Below are 23,034 nucleotides of genomic sequence, written 5' to 3' on the forward strand. Positions count from 1 at the left end.
CGTGTTCCCGTTTGACTGCAAGTCTATTTTTCTGCAGAAGGAGACCCCCCCCCCCCCACGAAACTGGGGAAAGCGAAAGCAAGATGTTGCTGCACTTTTCAACTGCCCTCACTCCTGAACATTGGCCAGGCTGGCTGGCGCGGATGGGAGTCGGGCTCCCCAGCGCCGCCGCCGCCTCAGGCCCTCTCTCCCCGGGAAGCGCGCTTGGGTTTGAAGTTTGAAATGAATCCCCCCTCCTTCGCTTCCGTTGCCCCCTTGTGAGTCCTAGCAGCCTCCCGCCTGCAGGTGGCGCTGCGACGCGCAGATGCCGACGCCGGAAGTCGTCGAGGATCCCGCCCAGAGAGGGCTTGGGAAACCGGTTCCCTTCCGGAGACGCCATTTTGCCGTGAGACAGCAGGAGCCGCAGCAGCAGTCCGGGAAGCGGCGGGGTTTCTGAAGCTAACGATGCTGTCGACAGCAGGCTACGCCGAGCCCGCGCTTGGCCTGGGTTGTGAGGCGAAGCAGGGCTCTGCGGTGCAACACCGCTTCTCCCCTTACACCTTCAATGGCGGGTGAGTATCTGGCCGCCGGCCTGGCAGCCGCTTCCTGTCCTCTCCTTTTGTACTCGGCTGCTCGGTCCGGGCTGCCCAAATTACGGCGGTTTTTGCTTCGCGGACGCGATCAGCCCTACTTCCTAGTGTTTGGCTTTTATGTCTTCGAGACGTGCTTGTTTTATTACAATCCGACCCCACCTTATGGCACAGCTACGTTTCCCTTTTTTTAAGGGAAATTCCCTTATTCCGAATAGGATTCCTCGCAAGAAAAGGGAAAAGTTGACAGCTATGCCTTATGGGCCGTAGAAAGTCGCCCCCCCCCTTCAAGACGGCTTCCAAGTTTAAAACACTAAGGACAGCTTTAAAGATGAATACAATCACCAAGAGCATCAAATCGCTGGCCTCCTGTGAGAGCCCACAGTTATCACGGCCTCCACATGCTCACTCGAAGGTCTCGACAAAGTCGGTGTGCTTTTCCAGATCAAGACTTGTACAAAATAGTTTTAATCCCACCCTCCCAGTCTGCCCAGCCTTTTTCTCATGGATTTTCAGGTTTTCCCGTTGGTGAGGGTGGCTCCTCCTTGGTTCCCTCAGTTGTATTTCATCTCTTAACCTTACGTACATCTGATTTTCTTTTTATTTTAATTCAGAGTTCTGTCAGTATTTTTTCAGTTGTACAAGTGCACTGAGGAAAAACAATAACCAAGGGGATTCTTTTTTGGGGGGGGGGGAGACTCTCTGTTAGTCTGGCATCCTGTTTTTGAGCAAAATTGCTGAGATCTGGCTGCTATGTCAGTGAAACACCAGTTTTGAGTGCTTTCAAAGAATGCACAACCACGTATATGCAGGCTGTTTTTGGATCCGGGCAGGAGTGTGGCATGCTTGCACACACTCCACTAACATTCACAAATGACCCAGAATGCAACCCCTGTTAAAATCAGGGGTTACCTGTATCTGATTCTCTGGTATAAATGTGGATCGATAACTCAGGGTAGAATGACGAGAGTCAATAAATGACAGGATTACACTCCTGCTGAAAGAGTGGGTACCTTACTTGGGGTATTCCTGAATCCATTGCTGTCGCTTGAGGCTCAGGTAGCCTTGGTGACACAGAGTGCTTACATCAGCTTCATCTGATGGCCCAGCTGTTCTCCTATCTGCACAGAGATAGCCTAACCTCTGTTGTCTATGCTCTGGCAGTCTGCAGGTTGCATTACTGCAATGCATTATGCGATTATGTCTTCAAATACTCGTTAGATGTGGTTTTTATTGGAACAATCACAACTGCAAAGCAAAATCTATAATACTTGTAGGATTTCTAGTTTTTGTGTTGCTGAGCTGAATTGTTTGCTAAGTCCTAAGTACCCAGAAATATTTGTCCCTTTTTTTGTCTTAAAGGACTATATTGGCAATTGCTGGTGAAGACTTTTCTATTGTTGCCTCAGACACCCGACTGAGTGAAGACTATGCAATTCATAGCCGGGACAGTCCAAAATGCTACAAACTGTAAGTTTAACTTGAGAGAACCTAAAATTGTAATTGCCCTATAATCATCAAGAGCATCATGTCTTTGTTGCGGCTAACTTAATTCTTTATAATTTTGCTTTTTGAAACAGGACTTCACTGAAGCCTGGTGTTTCCATAAGCTTCATTTGATTTCTTATAAACTCAAGTATCTCAAACTTTTAGCTAGAAGGATGATAACTAACTGACAATGATTTTGCCTAACATGGCTGTATCTTACCTAATATGCCATCTGGTAAAATGGTGAAATTCTCTGGCTGTGTTCCTCCATCCTTCATGGCAAGCAGCTTTTGAAAATGAAAGAGCTGTTTAAAAGCACATTGCAGTGTGGAACGGAGAGGGAGCCTGCTATTCAAGTACACAAAAAGGTGTTTCAGGGCATGCTTTTGAGTGCACGTGGGCTGCAAACCTAAACACACTTACGATGGAGTAAGCCCCATTGAACATGGCAGTATTTACTTCCGAGTAAAATATTGTGCTGCTGTAGTAGCTCTTGGAACATTGGTAGGCCCAGTCTTTTCTAAATAAGTAGTTTTAGTTTCACTATCTAACATGTTTCACTTTTGTCAATGTCTTCTCTTGGGTAATATTCTTTAAAGTGAAACAGGAAAAACACTCAATTACATGCTTATGCATGTCATGGACATTTCAGACTACAAAACCAAAATGTTTTCTATAATATTACTTCAGAATTTTCCAGGGCAAAGAAAAGAAATTTGCTAGGTATGAGTAGTACCACAAACTTCACCACTCATTTTTGCATTAACTCATTGAATTTGATGCATGAAATATATAGCCTTTTAGCTTTCTTAATAGACATGGCTCATAGGTTCCAACTGGGGATGCATTCTTAGCATATTAGGATATACTCCTAGGTAAGTGGGTATAGAATTGTAGACTTAGTTTTATTGTTTTAGGCTGGCATACTATGTATCCACTTACTTGGGAGTGAGCCCCATTGAACATAGTAGGACTTACTTCTGCATAGGGTTGTGTTGCTAGCTTTATAGTAGAACAGTTCTTAAATAGTTGCCTAGATATAAACATTTGACTTGTAACCTTCTATTAACATCAGTTGATCTTTTGTGTTGATGGTACTTGTTAATACTGTCTCCATAGTATTCTCTGTAGATGGCAGGGTTTGTGCAAATTACTATATGCTATATAATACGCTATGCAGAGTCTTGGGGCTAGTCCAGATGTGCATTACTGCCACTTTTCCTTTATGTGATTCTGTGGTGTCTTCGAGAACCTGTGATCTGGTGGAGAATGTATCAAGTGAACCTAAGTACACTCAGGCACCAGTACATGGAGTTAAGAACGTAAGCAAAGCTTTGCAAAATCAGACCCAATGGTTCGTGTGTTTCCAGATGCTTCTGAGAAGCTGACAAGCCTCCAGCAACTGGTATTTGGTGGCATGTGGCCTATGAAGACGTAAGTTGTACTTGGCCTTCACAGATAGTACGTCACCACCACATCTTACAAGAATGCATTCCATATAATTGCTCCAGTTGTGTGTAGCACTATATTCAAATTGCATGGGCCCATGTGATAGTGAGCACAGTTGCTTATCGTCATGTTGAATAAAAACAGTATCAATGCACAACTGAATCAGTCCTGGTTCTGCATGTTAAGCAGTAAAGTTGTAATTCGTACAACACCGCTTTATGAAAATTTGAATGAGAGGAATTCTTTGATGTTTTTGTTTACAGTTGATATGTGTCATAATTGACAACTAAAGGTACTTTAACAAAAAAATCTTATCTGAGAGTATTCATCGTGTCAAGATTACTTAAAATCATATTAATGTTGCATTTGTACAGGACAGATACAACGGTCATTGGTTGCAGTGGATTTCATGGAGACTGCCTTACACTTACTAAAATTATTGAAGCAAGGTTAAAGGTAAATTATATTTATTTATATATGTTTGTAAATGGAGGCGGCCAAACGCTAGTAAAAAAAATTGCCAAGAAAATAGTTTTAAGCTTAGACATTCCTATGGCATAGTGGTGAATATAGTTTCTCTGCACAACAGTGGAAGCTTGTGGATTAGAAAGCAAATTTGCGTTTTTGTTGTTCTTTAACCTCAGGGGTGTGTATAAAACTTATGTGGCTGTTCCAGTGTACAGTTACAACATTGGGTGATGCCAGATGTTTTAAGGAACTCCTTTACCCTTTAATGATAACTAGTTTTTCTTGCCTGTTGGTAGAGTAGCCTGCTTATGTAGGAGTCTGAATCTGATCATCTTGCCTGTTCTGCAGCTCATTTCAGTGAAACATTCAGCATGAACTTGTTTCTGTTATAACAATTTTGCCATTTGATTCCAGATGTACAAACATTCCAATAACAAGACCATGAGTGCTGGAGCTATTGCAGCCATGCTTTCTACAATCCTGTATTCTCGAAGATTCTTCCCTTACTATGTTTACAACATAATTGGTGGATTAGATGAAGAAGGTAAAGTCTAATTTGAATTCCAGTATATCTGAAGGAGCGTCTCCACCCCCATCGTTTTACCCGGACACTGAGGGCCTTCTGGTGGTTCCCTCACTGCAAGAAGCCAAGTTACAGGGAACCAGGCAGAGGGCCTTCTCGGTAGTGGCATCCACCCTGTGGAATGCCCTCCCACCAGATGTCAAAGAGAACAACTACCAGACTTTTAGAAGACATCTGAAGGCAGCCCTAAAGAGGAAAGCTTTTAATGTTTGATGTATTACAGTATTTTAATATTTTTTGGAAGCCGCCCAGAGTGGCTGGGGAAGCCCAGCCAGATGGGTGGGGTATAAATTATTATTATTATTATTAGTAGTAGTAGTAGTAGTAGTAAATATAAGTCTCTCTTGCAGCATTCAAAATTTGCTAGGCGCCAAACGTATTTTGCACCTAGCTATCGGGTACTTGTGACAAAGTGAAGATGTCTGGGCTCCAGGATGGCGCCTGATGTCTCCACCATCTGGAGGTGCATGCCTGGGGATCCTGGGATCTTGACTGTTTTCACACATTAGCAACACATCCTGTGGAATTCTATCTGTTATATTTTATCTGCACAATCAAAACAAATTTCAGGAACCATGACATTCATGCCCATGGAGCCCCAAGCCTTCTATTGCTCTGCAACAGTCTGGAGTAGCCACTCCTCCATTCAAACCGACCATACATTGGCTAAGCAGAGAATGGCTTGGCATAAGGTATGAACCAGGCCATAGTTTTAAAAATTCATTTAAAAAATGTACATTGATTTAAAATGCTCCACACAAACCATGAACTGAAAACTAAGGTTTGTTCTTGGTTTACAACTTGGTTTACCACAAACCATAAGCACAGCTTGAGACTTAATGCTAAGACAAATCATAGCTCAGCCCTAGGTAGCATGGTGGCAGCAGGGCCAGGGATGGAGCACTGCAACTGCACTTTTTGTTCCAGGAACCCACACAATGTTCATTCATGGCGAGTTGTGGTTTGCCTTAGAGTTGCATATGAAATGGGCCAATACCTGTTGGATTTTTGGAATTTATTCTTTTGGGTTGTGTTTCGAGTTCATTCTTTTGGATTGTGTGATTAATTTTGTTATACTTTGGTAGCTATATAATTTCTCATCCACTTTTATCTAAGATGACAGTTCATTACTCTTTCTGTCAAATCCACATCATCTGGTTCCAAACTGAAGTGGCTGCTATAGCCTTTTGTGTGTGTGTCTGCTCCAGCTATTAGACCTTATTCATGGTTGTTGCTTGTGATTCTAACGTCAGCTTCTTTTTCTTCTTAAGGAAAGGGTGCAGTGTACAGCTTTGATCCAGTAGGCTCCTATCAGAGAGACACTTTCAAAGCTGGTGGATCAGCTAGTGCCATGCTGCAGCCTCTGCTGGACAACCAGGTAAGATTTCAGACATGACTCTCTGGTTAGTGGTTACATAGACATAGAAGTACAGTGGAACCTTGGTTCTCAAACTTAATCCATTCTGGAAGTCCATTTGACTCCCAAAACCATTTGAAAACCAAGGCATGGCTTCCGATTGGCTGCAGGAGCTTCCTGCACTGAAGCAGAAGCTGTGTCGGATGTTTGGCTTCTGAAAAACGTTTGAAAACTGGACACTTACTTCCGGGTTTTCTGCGTTCAGGAGCAGATTTGTTCACCAACTAAGCTGTTCAAGAACCAAGATTTAATTGTAGTTGAATTGTTTCTGAAGCACTTAATGTTTCTTCTGTGCTTCTCATGGCCTCCATGTTTGACATACAGTAGTTTTCACCTGATAGAAAATTAAGAGTAAGAAACAGACAAGCTTTTATAAACTAATTTTCCATACATAAGAACAAACTTGTAAATGGCTACCTACTTGGCAGCCTGGAACAATTAGGATTTGCTTCCAGAACCCCAGACACCATAGCTTTAGACAAGTTTGGTGGTTCTTTCCTCTTAGCCTACTGATGACTAATGTAGGTATTATGTGAGCAGGTGGGCTGATAAGCATCTCTGGGGACTTCATTTGCTCGGTTGTGACTTCCTGAAAGAGTTGTCATTCTATAAAGCAGTGCTACTCTGGCTGACCAAGCATGATCATGCCACAGGCATTAGAAGGTCACCGAAATAAAAAGGAAACAATTTGTACTGGTGCTTTGTGCTTGTTTCAGTTTGTTTTTTATTAATTCAGAGAGGATGACTATTTTATTTGCCATAGCTGCATTCAGATAATGCTTGCATCCAATCACTTACCTTGAACATGTGAAACTGCTGTCATCTCATCATCAGCTGTCCGTAACTGTTACACTTTGATGTCATGGCATTTATGAAGAGTTGATTTCCAGCAATTGCAGCCAAAGTGAATGTGCGAATTTGGCCTTTAATTTGATCCCTTATTCTGCCCCCGCCTCCAAATGAATGTAGTGATCATTTACCAAATGACTTCCTTACCCGTTATTTTGATTTATTTTTTTTAGTGGCAAAACCTGGCCTGTAACAAAGTAGCCCTCATCTTAATTGTCAAATGAAAGTGAGAACAGAAAGGTTAATTAAAATGTCTTTCTTTTTGAAAGGTTGGCCTCAAGAACTTGCAGAATGTGGAGCATGTGTCTTTGTCTCTGGAGAAGGCTTTGCAGTTAGTCAAGGATGTCTTTATTTCTGCTGCAGAAAGAGATGTATACACTGGGGATGCACTAAAAATCTGCATTATCACAAAAGATGGAATTAAAGAAGAAATGACTCCATTGCGAAGAGACTAAATCAGTGCACTGTACATTTAAAGAATTTAGTGTGCAACCTTAATTTTTGTGCAGGCTATATACTGCTGGTATGATATTTGATGTAATAAAAAAGAAACCAAAGCTGTCTTTCATCATTTATATTTCATTGTTCACAGCATAAGTGGGATTTGAGTCACATGAGGCCAGTCAAGGGAAAACAGGCTCAGTTATTCAAAAGTAAGTTGCAATCTGGTAAATGGTAGAAGAGAATAACTTAATGATCATTATGTCAGCGCAGTCTACTACACAACCACTTAAATTTATCTTAATACTTTGGACTTGCACAAACTCATGATACAAATTTATACCTTAAATTAAGATGATGACAGCTGTTAGTTGGACAAATTCTCATTACTTTGAGTGAGTAAGGTAGCCAGCCTTCTGTCCCTTCTGTTTCTCTGAATCGTGGTGCAGAGAGGGCCCAATGAAGGCATGGTTTTAAATGTGTATTTGCATTTAATGTAGGGTGTTTTTTTTTTAAAAAAAAAGCAAAAAATTTCAGGTACACGGGAAGGGGCTAATACAGTGGTACCTCAGGTTACATATGCTTCAGGTTACAGACTCCGCTAACCCAGAAATATTACCTTGGGTTAAGAACTTTGCTTCAGGATGAGAACAGAAATCATGCTCTGGCAGCGCGGCAGCGGCAGGAGACCCCATTAGCTAAAGTGGTGCTTCAGTTTAAGAGCAGTTTCAGGTTAAGTACGGACCTCCGAAACAAATTAAGTACTTAACCTGAGGTACCACTGTCGTTTTTGGCACTAACGGGAATTTTCTCCGAAATGCAAGTATCTCCTTTAGGGGGAGGGATATTCCTCAGGATCACAGCATGGAAGGAGAGAAAAATTCTGATAATTATTACTCCTGATGTTCTATGGTGGTGGTTTTTAGACTCTTTAAAAAGCGGTTTGGCCCAGAAAGTAAGTATGTTTAAGGTCTCTGCATACTTAATTATATATTTAGCTTGCTACAGAATATCCACATGCTTTACTTCAGTTTATCCTAGAGTGGAGAAGTAAATTTGGCACTAGCATTTTGGTGAAAGTACTTCGCTTGTCAGATACTCATTCCCGATTGTTGAAGCTACAGAAGTTCAGCATGTGTAGTAATCCTACTTTTGCCCATCACAGAAAACCATGGTTAATGATTTGCTATAAACAAGTCAATGTTGAACACTTTGCTCTTTCCTCTCTGCTAGTGCATAAAACGAACCACGATCGCTGGCTTTAGTGTATGTCTGAACTTGGGATCGTGATTAATTTTGTTCCAAATAAAACATCTGTAAAGATTTGTGGCTTACTGATCAAAGTTTGTTTGAATGAAACAAACTGATCCCTGATTCAGCCTTGATGTTAAGTCAGGGATCATGCTTTGTTTTTCCCCTGTGCCTACTTATGGGGAGCGAAGTGGGTGAGATTGGTGCATATATGGTAAACGATTTACCATGGTTTACTGTGTGTGGGAACAAGGCCTATGATTCACTCCATCTTTTTTCTACAGCACTGCTCTGAAGTAGCAATTTGTTAAAGCAAATTTTCTTCTTTGTTTGAGAACATAATGCCTATCTTGTAAGCTATGGCAGAACATGCGTTTATAGGATGCTATTCAACAGTGTCAGATGGTGATCTGTAGAATGGGAACTGAAGCAATATCCAATGATCTCTCTGCAGCATATTTAGGGAGATATGGAAGTTGCAAAGGGTGGGGGAGTTTCCAAAAATTGTCTCCGTTGTTTTGGTAACCCTAATTACCATTAGCCTAGTGACCCTGTTGAACACAACCTGAATATATTCTTTACAAAATGAGATGCACATCAGCTGCCTTTTATAGGTGAAAAAAGATCTGCATTTGTACCTTGTTTTTTGACACGACATTCCCTTCGTGCTTATTCAAAAATGTAGAAAAAGGTGTCCAAACTCAAAAAAGTGATTGGTGCTATCAAAGTAATGGAAATTGGGATCAAGTCCTGTCCTAACGTTAACAAAGATTAAATTGAAACTCGGTAGTTTTAGTCTATTTTTAAAAAATAGCTTGGGAGGTCATATTTTATGTCTCTGCAGGTTCCTTGTCCCCTTTTTTCACTTTGTGGTCCAGAGTAAAGTATACTCATTTCTGTGTACCAGTTGGCAAATTATTAATATAATTATTGTGTATCAAACATCCGCAGTTTGATATATTGACTGCAGATGTTCACTCTCTGGTTACAGGTTATGAATGAGAAACTGACTATTCTTTGTGCGGGAGGGTATGAATCAATTGTGAAGTTTTTTCCTGCAGTAGAGTTGTCCACCACCAGGTGGCATTACTGTTCCTTTGAAGTGAATTAACATTTCCCTAGTTAGGAGAAACAGCAGATCATCTGTGTTTGGATAGAACAAATGGCTGGAAAGTTAAAATATAAAACGTTACTCTTAACATGGAATTGTTCCTAACAGTTTTCAAAGCAAGGCTGCTTATATAAGAATTGCTATATGAAATCATTTACCCTATTCCGTCTAGGAAGTTTGTTTAACTTCATTTAATACTGAGAGCATTTGACCTTCAATTCCTGGCTTCTGTTCAGCAATTTCATCTTAAAACAGCAGTTCAGAGATGGGAATGTGGCAAAGTCAAAGAATTAACAGAGACAAAATAGTTCAGTGTTGAGGAAGAGTGCAACCTTGAGCATGCAAATCAAGAATAAAACTGGAGACCTGTAGCATCCTTTACTTCATCTTAAGCTGCCTGCTAAACTCAAATTACTAAGCACATACACACACACCATCCCTAGTTCAAGTGCTTGAATTAACTTGGTTTTTCCCTTATCTGGCTAATTCCCACCTGCCCAGTATTGCTACTCAAGGCTTGTATTTCTAAAGACCAAGCCATCTGCAGAGGGATGAAATATAGTCTGGAACAAAGTGTTACGGGATTTGACTAGGCTATGCTGAATTGATCAGTTTGCTGGTAAATACAGGGAAGAGGCAAAGAACTACACTGTCCCACAAACTAGGGAAACTATTGCTTCCAGTTATGCTGGACTACAGCTCTGACTTGGCCATGCTAGCTGGGGCAAGAAAGTAAAAGTTGGAAAAGTTAATATTCTTGTTTTTCACCTAGAATTCAGTCATGTGATTGCATCATTTCACAAGGCAGCTTATTATTCAACCTGCAACCCCAGCCACAAAGGTATCAGAACATAATAGAGTGACAACATAAGAAATTGGGGGGGGGGGGTTAGGAATATTGTGGCACATGACTACCTCATCACATAGCAGATTTTCCACTCGAAGCTGCATTTTCAATAGAAAAAAGGCCCCTTTTCACAATTTGCTAGCACGTTCCACAATCAACAGCCCAGAAGTATGCAATTGGCTTGTCTGCTCTGATGTCATGGAAAGCTGAGGTCTTACTTAGAGAGCTGAGTGTTGATTGAAACTGGGTATACATTTGAGGATATGTGGTTCTAGTGGTTCAAGTATTATGCCAAAAGTAGAGCCATTCAGATCCTCACTTAACTGAAACTAACCTTGGTTCAGTCACTCAGCTGAACCTGCTTTACTGGGTTGTGAGGATAAACCAGGAAGGGAATGAATTTTTGTTAACTTGTATAAAGATTGCATAGGGAGCATGAATGTGGAATTGCTGCCTTGCAAATGAAATCAGCCCTGAGTGCTCACTGGAAGGACAGATCGTGAAGCTGAGGCTCCAATACTTTGGCCACCACATGAGAAGACCCTGATGCTGGGAAAGATGGAGGGCACAAGGAGAAGGGGACGACAGAGGACGAAATGGTTGGACAGTGTTCTCGAAGCTACAAACATGAGTCTGACCAAACTGCGGGAGGCAATGGAGGACAGAAGTGCCTGGCGTGCTCTGGTCCACGGGTCACGAAGAGTCGGACACGACTAAACAACTAAACAACAACAACAACAAATGCAAATCAACATCCATTTCAGAGGCTTTCAATACAAGCAGACATGATATTTGCTTCTTAAGACCTATGTAAGTCCTATGTGATTAACTACATGTATCATCCAATATTTACATGACTATATTATTGGTCATGCTAAGGCAAAGCAGCTTATCAATCAAATACCTTGAAGCAATTACAAAGTAATTGTGCCTGATTTTGTTTTACCAGTGCAACAGACTATGTCCCATGTCCCATACGATATAGCAAGAAGATCGAAAGCAATCGTGCTGCTGTCATAACGCCTTGTACAGGAATAGCTCCAGCACCTTGGCAATACTGCTCCTCAAACAAACCTAGGTCATTATGATTGTCAAACAGACCTAATAGCATCCGTATAGCTTACAGTTAATCATTCAGCCCATTCTGTGTAAACACCAAGGCCAACTCACCACAGTTATAAAACAAGAGACTGAAAATCCTGCTTTTTAATGGGATAATGAGTTTATTCTGAGTTAATGGATCATCTTCCTAAGTGGGCCATCTGGTACATCAGTCAAGACATTCTCTTCCTTGATCATATCATCCCAATCCCCAATGTCTCCAATACTGGGAAGAGTCCCATTTATTAAATTCAGCATGCATTTTAGTACACTGGTAAAGGTACCCCTGCCCGTACGTGTCCGACTCTAGGGTTGTGCGCTCATCTCACTTAAGAGGCCAGGAGCCAGCGCTGTCCGGAGACACTTCCGGGTCACGTGGCCAGCGTGACGAAGCTGCTCTGGCAAGCCAGCACCAGTGCCGCACACGGAAACGCTGTTTACATTCCTGCTATAAAGCGGTACCTATTTATCTACTTGCACTTAGGGGTGCTTTTGAACTGCTGGGTGGGCAGGAGCTGGGACCGGAAGACAGGCGCTCACCCCGCCGCGGGGATTCGAACCGCCGACCATACGATCGGCAATTCCTAGGCAGTGAGGTTTTACCCACAGCGCCACCCCCGTCCCCAGTGGTACCTCAGGTTAAGTACTTAATTCGTTCCAGAGGTCCATTCTTAACTTGAAACTGTTCTTAACCTGAAGTACCACTTTAGCTAATGGGGCCTCCTGCTGCTGCCGCGCCACCGGAGCACGATTTCTGTTCTCATCCTGAAGCAAAGTTCTTAACCCGAGGTACTATTTCTGGGTTAGCGGAGTCTGTAAGCTGAAGTGTTTGTAACCCGAGGTACCACTGTATGCAGAAGTTCCTTTGAAAGCTATGGGACTTGCAGGCATTGTTAAACCGTGTCCTGATTGTCTGTTTTTAATCAATATTTTGCATTCAATGCGAACTAGAACTTTTCAGTCTTTTTGCAGGCTTCAGCTGTAACAACCAGGATGTGACTAGGAGTGAAATATTATCTCAACAGATGATATGAGCTATGTCCTTCCTTGAGGCTCGAGCATTCCACTGACAGAGTGCCCAGAAACAGCCACCAAGGTCTTTCCACAATTTAAGCCTTTGTTGGCAGTTCTGTAATACCTCCATGTATACATGAAAAGAAGGGAGGTATGAACACTGTTATTTATCCCTAATTGAAAGCCCACAGTCACCACAAAAGTGGGGTTAGGTAGCACTAGTAACCACCGCAGAATCTGATCTGAAAACAATCCAGGACCATGAATGTATTAGCTTGCACCTTTCATTGTTCAGCTCACTTCAGGGTTTTGTGGTTGAGCTACTTGCACACCCCAGTGTGGTTTCCTAGTTCAGGTGAGAGGATTTCCTGTGAGCCAGAAGGTGGAGCCCTCTCCCTCTCTGTTTCAGCCCAGCTAGCTGTTGTTCTTTAACAATGCCATAATGCTTTCTAACAACACATGCACCATTGCCGGGGCAAGGAAGATGCATGGACACTATGAGCCACTTTACACAACAACCCTTGGGCTCTATAGATGGAAACCAGCACAATTCTGAACTGTCCTCAACTAAGCTCAGACCCCAGCCCAACCCAAATCAACTCCCCACCCCCCAGTTGCATGTAGAATAAGGTTACCAGATTTCCCCCCCAATGAATCCAGGGACACTTTTCAACTTTTGTATGGGGACTGATTTGTAAATCCGGAGACTGTCCCCAGGAAATGGGCACGTTTGGTAACGTTAATGTAGAAACCTTGTGCTCCATTAACTTTGGTGCAGATGTCTTGTTTCTTGATTTGAAAGAAAACCTAAAATCTCCACTTAAAAGCAGAGTTAAAAGTTGCGCAACTTAGCCAAAAATCCACAGGTGGTTTACAGAAGTTGTAAAACCGAAACACAATACATATAATAAAATAATATAAATAATGATGAGAATACTTATTATTGCTACTTTAATTCATTACTTGCCTTTTGCCAGAAGGTCCCAGGGGTTATGGAAGATCTAAGTGAATCCCCAGCCACTGCATTTTGGACCAATTGTAGTTCCTGAGTTGTCCACACATTACAATAATCCATTCTGGAAATTAGAATGGGATGAAGTGGCCAAGTTATTTAAAACAGCAGTTAAGCAACGGAACTGGTCAATGCTCTCAAGCATCCAAACAGTGATTTCAAAGTGTTATTTTTAGTGACGTCAGTCCACTTACATGTTTGGCTGCCCATTTTAGAGCAGAATCTGAAGTTATTTTGGCCAGGAGAAAACATCAGGGGGCAGCATTGAGTTGCTATTACTGGCTTCGGGGGGGGGGGGGGATGCTTTGGGCCTGAGACACAGAGAGATTTAACCAACCTGAGCAGCTTTTATTCAGTTTCAGTTCCTCTTCTGCTCCACATTAATGATATTCACCCATCCAAATAGCATGGGAAATCTTCAAAGATAATCTTGAGATCTAATGTGAAAAGGGCCTTTGCTGCTGAGGCTTCAGTTTCAACTATGGTGGTAGCCAAACTGTGGGTGAGGTCAGAATAGAGATTTATTAGATTTCAAATAAACAGTGAACATTTGTTATCAACAAAAAGGAGAGAATTGTTTCCTATTCAAATGTAAAAATTACTTTCTAATGTCAAATTACCTATTCCAGATACATTTTTCACCATATACAGGTAATATAGTCACCTGATCTAAGCTGGCTTTCAATAAAGAATACATAATAAAACAGATCCCGTTTGAAAATGAATAATTTCAGTGGATGAATTTCCAGTTTTTATTTTGAAATCACCAGAAGGAAATTTTTTCAGCCTGAATTATTGCACCAATAACTTGTCAACTTCCAAAATGAAGGAACTTTTGTATTTAATGTGAATTCATTTGGGGAAACATAATTTAGGCCTATTTATCATATGCTCAAGGAAAATAAACTAACAAGGGAGCTATTATATCCTTACTTTTCCAGCACTCTCTGGTGTTGGGACATTAGATTAACGGGTTATTGCCTACTTAATAAACTAATAGACTATGTGCTCATTTGCTTTGTACTGGCAAACTATGCTATGTTAATATTTGACCAGTGGTACACAGAAATAAAAGAGGTGAACTTCCAGGTTGCTGGCAATGAGAGGGAGGTGGTGAGTTTCATATGACTTGTGATACTCAGGCGTGAAATTTTGGGGTCACCTAGTGATATTCAGCTGCTCAGAACCTACTCTTTGTGGATGTGGTGGAGAATCACACTACACTTCCAGAAGGGCTCAAAAATGAATTTTAGTGCTTGTTGAAGCCATCCTTGACACTGAATGAGAGGATTTCTGGATTTCACCATGAGAAATGATGGATTTCCTATGATTTACTTTAAAAGAGGGACGCTGGTGGCGCTGTGGGTAAAACCTCAGCCTAGGACTTGCCGATCGCTTGGTCGGCGGTTCAAATCCCCGTGGCGGGGTGCGCTCCCGTCTTTCGGTCCCAGCGCCTGCCAACCTAGCAGTTCAAAAGCACACCCGGGTGCAAGTAGATAAATAGGGACCGCTTGCCAGCGGGAAGGTAAATGGCGTTTCCGTGTGCTGCACTGGCTCGCCACGTGACCCGGAAGTGTCTGCGGACAGCGCTGGCTCCCGGCCTATAGAGTGAGATGAGCGCAGAACCCTAGAGTCTGTCAAGACTGGTCTGTACGGGCAGGGGTACCTTTACCTTTTTTACTTTAAAAGAAGTATTAAATCAGTGTATGCATGACCACAATCAAATCATTTAAAATCATTTCTGCTTAAGATTTAACTATTTTTACAATTTAAAAAGACCCATAAAGGCACATCAGCAAGGAAAATCTAATGGAAGGAAATATGGGAACTAGGGGCAGGTGAATCACTCTGTTTCTGGTCTATTTCATTGTCCCATAAGATCCACAAGTCTATTTAGTCCCAGTTCCTCATTGCTCTGTGAATATTTCTTAAAATTACTTTTATTCAATTGCTTGAAAAATGCATTTCCATTTCAAAATATTTCAAGATATTCCAACACATTTCACAAATATGTGTAGGAATTTGCAAAAGTCGAATTCCTCAAGCATCCTTTACAAAATCCATAAGTGCTATTAAAATGAATGAGAACCGCACAAGAGCCCAGTTGTCATTATTTTACTTGTGTAGCTTGGACTGTTTTATACTTGTTTCAAATGTTCATTTTTTGTAAGTTGCTTTGAGTTTCATTTTGGGGGCGGGGAGAATTCAACAAATAAATACAAGGAGGAGGAGAAGAAGAAGAAGAAGAAGAAGAAGAAGAAGAAGAAGAAGAAGAAGAAGAAGAAGAAGAAGAAGAAATTTCAATAGGGCTTGTGCTTAACTTCCCCCCAAACTGTCGCTTGTGTATTTAATCTATACATCAAAATTTGTTTTTTATTTGAACTGTTTTGAAGGTTTTTCACTGTATGCATCAGTCTAGTTACCTTCAGACAAACAAATCCACCTTATAATGAAGCAGACCACTGCCCCATCTTTACCCACTAACTAACATCTACTCCATCTAACAACAGTCTCAGGGAGAGCCTTTTCCCATCCCTCCCAACTGAGATCCATTAACTGGAAGTGCCTGGAATTAAACCTGGGGTGAAACCATGGCTCCTCTGCAACTCAGCTGAGATGCAACTAACAAATATCTGCTTGGGTCCTGAAATAATTTAACTTCAGGAAGTGCACAGAAGAAAAGCTTCCTGTCCCCTCTTCCCCTCTGCAAACACCTACACCCTTTAAAAATAATACCATTTCTCTCCTACCTTCTTTCTCTATGTATTTCTCAACTTAAAGTAGTACTGTAATAGAATATGGCCATGACCTCACTGCTGTTGTGTTGTGTTGCAATCCAGATGTGTGGATTCACCCTGCAGAAACCTGCACCATGCTCATTGTGGGCTTTAAAGGCTGTATGGAACTGCACAAACAGAATTCCACCCCCCCCTTTCTGCTCCCAGCCATTAAAACCTGGCTAGTTTTGCTCTATATTATCTCTGAGAATAAGCTGTCTTTCCACGTGGTGGGTTTCCCATGTAACTTGATATCATGCACATGCCAACGACCAAAGCTATTATCATACCTTTCATGTAGGGGGTATTTCTGTTCATATTAGATTTCAGGAAAGCCGGCCTTCCTTACAAATCTCATGTTTTCCCCTCCCTCTCTAAAGTTTTGCTGGAGGTAGCATTTTAACTACAGCATAATGAAGTGTGACATTAAGCAGATAGTTAATCCCATCCCTTAAGCAGATGTGGTAACAAACATGTCAGCGGCTGAAGGTGTTTATTTGCTAGCAGGGCAGAAGCAGGGCCCACAATCTCATTAGTGCCACATTTACTACCACAGCCAAATGGACACTGAGACCGTTTGACAGTTTTAACAGCTGCTCTAGATTGAAAGATGTCCCGGGTCTCTCCCTTCACACTGCACTTAGAGGCTGTTTGACTTCACCAGAATTAGGCGGAATGTATTTTTAAAGGGATAGACGCGGGTGGCGCTGTGGGTTAAAGCCTCAGCACCTAGGGCTTGCCGATCGCAAGGTCGGCGGTTCGAATCCCCGCGGCGGGGTGCGCTCCCGCTGTTCAGTCCCAGCGCCTGCCAACCTAGCAGTTCGAAAGCACTCTTGGGTGCAAGTAGATAAATAGGGACCGCTTACTAGCGGGAAGGTAAACGGCGTTTCCGTGTGCAGCTCTGGCTCGCCAGAGCAGCGATGTCACGCTGGCCACGTGACCCGGAAGTGTCTCTGGACAGCTCTGGCCCCTGGCCTCTTGAGTGAGATGGGCGCACAACCCTAGAGTCTGTCAAGACTGGCCCGTACGGGCAGGGGTACCTTTACCTTTACCTTTTTATTTTTAAAGGGATATTTTGCAGGGCAGTGCCCTTCCTCTTAAAAGGGACACGGTACTTGTTTGGCATTGCCACGCAACATTAAAATGAGATTTGTCGCTTGTGCAACTCACATAATCTGGCTGGATAGGTCATGGGCGTATGTGTTAAAAACTTACTTCACTCAGGGTCAAAAGGGTGAATATCCCCATAAATAATTTTTATACATCTGTTTTAGAGAATGAAATAGCAAGAGTTTTCACAAAAAGGTACTGCTTGTTGGGACTTTAATAGACTTGATCACCCAGGATGGCCAATACATTCATAACAATCATGTCATCATCCCCACAGCTGTCCAATCCTGCTGCTGTGGCAAAATACTGCCCTCTACAAAATGTTGGATCATGCCGTTATGTTCATCACTTGATGACAGTAAGATCAGATGATGGCTTGCATGTATGAATCGACCACTGCAAGCCTAACATCGCAGACAGAACTTTCACATCACTCCGCATTCAATTCAAATGTAATTTCTTCTCAACAGTCTGTTCAAGTATTCTACAGAGTGTCAGTAGGTGCTGCGTAATTCAGCACTGAGGAGTATATGCATGTGTGAAGAAGGACAAATATATATTTGATGAAAGGCAGCAGCAATGGGTAATCTCTAGATCTACAAATGTTGGATTCCAGCACCCATAAGACCTGACCATTGGCCATATTGGCTTGGGCCAATGGCAATTTGGGAATTTGGTTCATACAACATCTGCATGGGGACACTGGTTCCCCATCCATGGTCCTGAGGCTGGCAAGAAAAATTCATTCAGTAAATTAATATGCTGCCTTTCATCATAAATGGCCTCAGGTTGGTCTGCATACATAAACCTTAAAATTGTAAAACACAGTGTAACAAGTTTAGACTAGAACAAAACAGCAGAACAATATTCTGGCTCTTAGGCAGCACATGGCTCATCCTTACAGAGGAAGGAAGCCACAAGGTAGAAAGTCTGAGGCCTAGCTTAGACTTCTTTTCTCTACAAATGTAACTGTAACCACAAGGCAAAGCCTGTCTTCAGAGCACTGCATGTAAATAAACTTTACTCTTACTTTCAAACAAGACTGTCTTGTCCCTCTTAAAAATAATAATAAGGAACAAGCCAGACTGGATGGCTTAACTTAAATTCTAACGAATCCATCAACTTGCTTCCAGCAATCTGCTACTTGTTCACTAGCATGAGTGAGAAGGGATAATATTTAATCAATATATCCTCTCCTACTTTCCTCAACTTTCCCACAAAATGAAGTCTTCTATTGACTATCAGTTTCCATGAGGATCTTCTCCATAATCCAGTTATTATCACAAATGACCTGTTTCCTCATTGGCTCAGAAAATCTGCTTCCTGCATGCCCCAGGCCACCAGAGTGGAACCCTCTGATGAAGCAAAACCACAATAACGGAGGGAAAGCTGTACAAAAGAACCAAAACATTCACCTGAACACGAGGCTCAGTCAACTACAGAATAGAATGTGCGAGATCAGAATCACAGCTTTGTGGCGCAGCAGCACACATCTGAGTGGCAACTCAGCCATTAGTATCAAGACAGCATATACTAGTGCAACTTGCCTAGAGTTATAGTAGCTGATAGCTGATTGGATCTACTTAATTTGATGGATTCTCTGGAGCTTACATAACTTGTGTCTGATACCCTTGGAGTCTCTGATTAACTCTTTGCTTTACAGGTTCCGTAGCCAGGAGATGCTCCCATGAGCCTTGCCACTTCAACCTGTGGCCTTCATTGCCTGACAGGCTGGCTTAAACATGGGGTAAATCATTAAAAATATGAGACAAAAATTGTGTCAAAATTGAGCATAGGGTGTTAGCAAGGAAATCAGATGTGGAAAACTCAGCTGTATCTCCTGAAAACTGGAGGCTGCTTCTTTCATGTCCTTGAAACAACAGGTGTCAACTGGTGGATTGTCCATGTTTGAGCATTATTTAGCTGTTAATCCACTTTCCCCACCATTCAGATGAGACTATAGTGGTCCACACCTGCATTTATTTGTATATGAGAAACAACTTTGGCCTTTCCCAGGAAGCATCCCCTTATGTGTTTGCTAAAGCTACGCTCCTCCATTCAGCACCACACCAGAGCAAGGCTGGAAAAAGAAACAAAATCACCGAGGAATTAGTGGGTGTGAAAAGTGCAGTAGTAGAAAGTGGCAATCACTTTACCCACCCAAAGACACTGAAACAAGTCATCTGCAACCCTGATTGGAGCAGTTTGGAGCCCAGTATCCCCCAATTTATTGAGATTGGAGTTGTTTGAGGTAGACATCGTGTGGACTACACAAGCAGCTGCAAACACACAGTAAAATCTGGTGCAGACAAGCTGTAGGACAGCAAGCAACAAAATGCAGCACTGTTTAAAGAAACAAACAAAGAAATAAATGGGATTCAGACACCACCAGCCTAGAATCTGTGGGATGTGTGCGACTGTGCTCAGAATTATACCTTTGATCCATTCATCCATCCATTATTCAGATCCAGTGAAGACAGGCTTAGAGAGGATCCGCAAGGCCTCTTCTGGCCCCAGAGCTTTCCATCCCATTTGAAATGACATGTCATGACGCATCAATACACATCATCACATCTGCCCGTTTGACAGAATTTGCTCCGCCACCGCCCGCGCCCACTGCCATTTAAAGTTGCACAGTAGGAAGACCTGCTTTCCTCTGGAGCTTCGCAACGGGAGGTCTCCCAAATTGTGTGTCAGTCTGTGTATGTCAGGGACAGTGGGAAAACGGGGAGGGGGAAAGAGAGAGGAGAGGTCTCAGGCCCAGAAGCCTGTCCTGGGCTGAGTGGTGGCAATAAGCAGCACGGGGATATTCAGAAATCAATAAGCTGACTGATCACAGGGCCTGGCGACTCTTCGGAGGAGCTGTTCCATGCACACGCTCAGGGGCCGAACATCTGTCAGGCAAACAAAAAGCAAACCAAGCAGAACAAAGGAGAGGATTATTTTCACTCAAGTTCTTCTTCAGTCTCAGCAGGCAATGTTCAAGCCGTTCTAGCATTCAAACTCTGAGGCCTTATGGAGTCCGGGCTGTCCGGGAAATGCCAAATGCTGTTACCAAAAGACAAAAGAGGGGAGTGAGGCGGGCGATGGAGGGGAGGAGGAGGAGATGGATGCAGAATGTCTCCAAAACACAACCGCAGCACAGAAGGATCAAAACTGGCGGAGTGGAACATGGCAGCCACACGCAAATGGCGTATCTAAGTTTTGTGTTCCTAAAGAGGTAAACTTTATCGCGTTTGTATTTGTGCCTAAAAGAAAAACCCGAGGAAATTTTTAATAGTGGAGAGCTGCTTTTCATCCAAGAGTTTCACTTTGAATGGGTCATTTCCCAAGAATAGGAGATTCTCCCCCACCCCCAATAAACCGAACTGTTTTAAATTAGTGTTCACCCATTCCATTTACTGATTTAAACACATGGCTTAATAATTTATAATTTTCTTGAGTCATTTTTTACACACACACACACACACGTCCCACCCACCCCCCAAAACAGAAAAACCCTGGATATTATTTTCCCCTCCATATTCCTGGTACTAAGATAAATGGAAACAAGGTTACTTTTACACAATAAGCTTCTTGTTAATACCAATATTTGAGGCTTTCAGTGCAGAAACAAGGCACAGATTATGACATCTTACTGCCCCTTTCTGTTTTGTAGTACAAACTCTACTTCTTCACATCCCACCTCGGACACAGTTGGTAAGATCAGAAATTCAGATATGTGGGGGTGCTGTATACAAGCAACCCTTTATATGCTGTACAAAAACTAGAGGAAAATGGTACTCTGCAACCAGTTGCCCCCTGACGATGCATGGCGGAATGGTTGCAAAAGCGTAGTTTTTGCCAACATTGCCCTTCCAGATGTTTTAGACATCTGTGCTGGCTTGGGCTGATTTGAGTTGTACTCCAAAACAACTGCAGGATGGAGGCTGGTATAGCAGCACCCACACACCTACACAATTCCACCGCATGCATGCAGGGAAAGTGTTAATGTGTTTTATGCGCATGCAACCCAATATAGAATCCTGCTGTTTATGGAAAACTGGAGTGGCCTCTGTGGAAGAGGAGAGCGGATCCACTTGCCTTTGGCTTCAGATGTGCATGAAGCAGCATATGCATAATCGAGCACGTTTCAAGTGCGCTGCCCATCTCTATCCTGTCATCTGCATATACATATTTGTTTCTGCACTCAAATGTGAATGACGATTTCCTTCCCTTTGTGCTTTTGATTTTTTTGCTACTGTGACACCTTGATTCTTCATTTCACAGAGTCGTCACCACTGAAGTTCTTTGTCTTTATGGAGTGCCAGATACACAATTACCGCAAGCTGAGATTTCTAGCGGACCCAGCCTATGGAAATGGAAATACAGTGGTACCTCAGGTTAAGTACTTAATTCGTTCCGGAGGTCCGTACTTAACTTGAAACTGTTCTTAACCTGAAGCACCACTTTAGCTAATGGGGCCTCCTGCTGTGGCTGTGCCGCTGGAGCACGATTTCTGTTCTCATCCTGAAGCAAATTTCTTAACCTGAAGCACTATTTATGGGTTAGCGGAGTCTGTAACCTGAAGCGTATGTAACCTGAAGCATATGTAACCCGAGGTACCACTGTATTATCCTCCTCTGGAAAACGCTATAAGCAAAAAGATTATTCTCCTTTCTTAGTTACTTCCTCTCTTCCACAGTAGCACTCTCTTCTGCATTGCCACTTAGTAGAAGGAAAACCATTTATAAACCACATGCATCTCTCTCTCTCTCTCTCTCTCTCTCTCTCTCTCTCTCTTCCAATCCACTCTTAGTCACAATGCTCATCAGGTGACATTCCTGCACTCACCAGCTTTCAGCCTAATGTACCTCACAGTGTTGTGAAGATAACACTGGTTAGTCCTACTTCTTGGACAAAAGGTGGGATACTAATGAGAGAGTGACAGGCAGACTTCTGCGCCACTTCAGCTTTGGCAATGCCCGATTTTGGAATTTTTGACAGGTTTAATTATGGCTGCACACATACCAGAAATATAAGGTAAAGGTAAAGGGACCCCTGACCATTAGGTCTAGTCGTGACCGACTCTGGTGTTGCGGCGCTCATCTCGCTTTATTGGCCGAGGGAGCCGGTGTACAGCTTCCAGGTCATGTGGCCAGCATGACTAAGCTGCTTCTGGCGAACCAGAGCAGCACACGGAAACGCCGTTTCCCTTCCCGCCAGAGCGGTACCTATTTATCTATTTGCACTTTGACGTGCTGTCGAACTGATAGGTTGGCAGGATGCTAGGTTGGCAGGAACCAGAAATGTAAAGCACATTAAATCACACCCCCACACACCCCAAAGCCTGGGAACTGGAGGCTGTGTACACACTCTACCAGATGTCGGGAGTCTTTGGGCCTCCAGATGTGGCTGAACTACAAACCCCATTGTCTGTGGCCATTTGTCATACTTGGTGGAACTGATAGGAGTTGTAGTTCAGCAACATCTGGAAAGCCAAAGGTTCGTGACACCTGCACTATACATTTAAAGCACGCTTGAAGCACTCTTTCCCTCAAGCACTGT

General features: G+C 42.6%; 1 protein-coding gene across 1 annotated transcript; it reads left to right on the forward strand.

Moving 5' to 3' along the window:
- The first annotated feature begins 241 nt into the window (after positions 1 to 241).
- On the forward strand, positions 242 to 7,380 carry PSMB1 (proteasome 20S subunit beta 1). The gene is made up of 6 exons (XM_083434298.1): positions 242 to 551; positions 1,932 to 2,039; positions 3,881 to 3,962; positions 4,389 to 4,518; positions 5,829 to 5,935; positions 7,093 to 7,380. The coding sequence occupies exons 1-6, from the start codon at positions 445 to 447 to the stop codon at positions 7,276 to 7,278; spliced, it is 720 nt and encodes a 239-aa protein (XP_083290424.1). The 5' UTR covers positions 242 to 444; the 3' UTR covers positions 7,279 to 7,380.
- Positions 7,381 to 23,034: the final 15,654 nt, after the last annotated feature.

The sequence above is a fragment of the Podarcis tiliguerta genome (genome assembly GCF_965153285.1).
Source record: "Podarcis tiliguerta genome assembly, chromosome: 3".
NCBI lineage: Eukaryota > Metazoa > Chordata > Lepidosauria > Squamata > Lacertidae > Podarcis > Podarcis tiliguerta.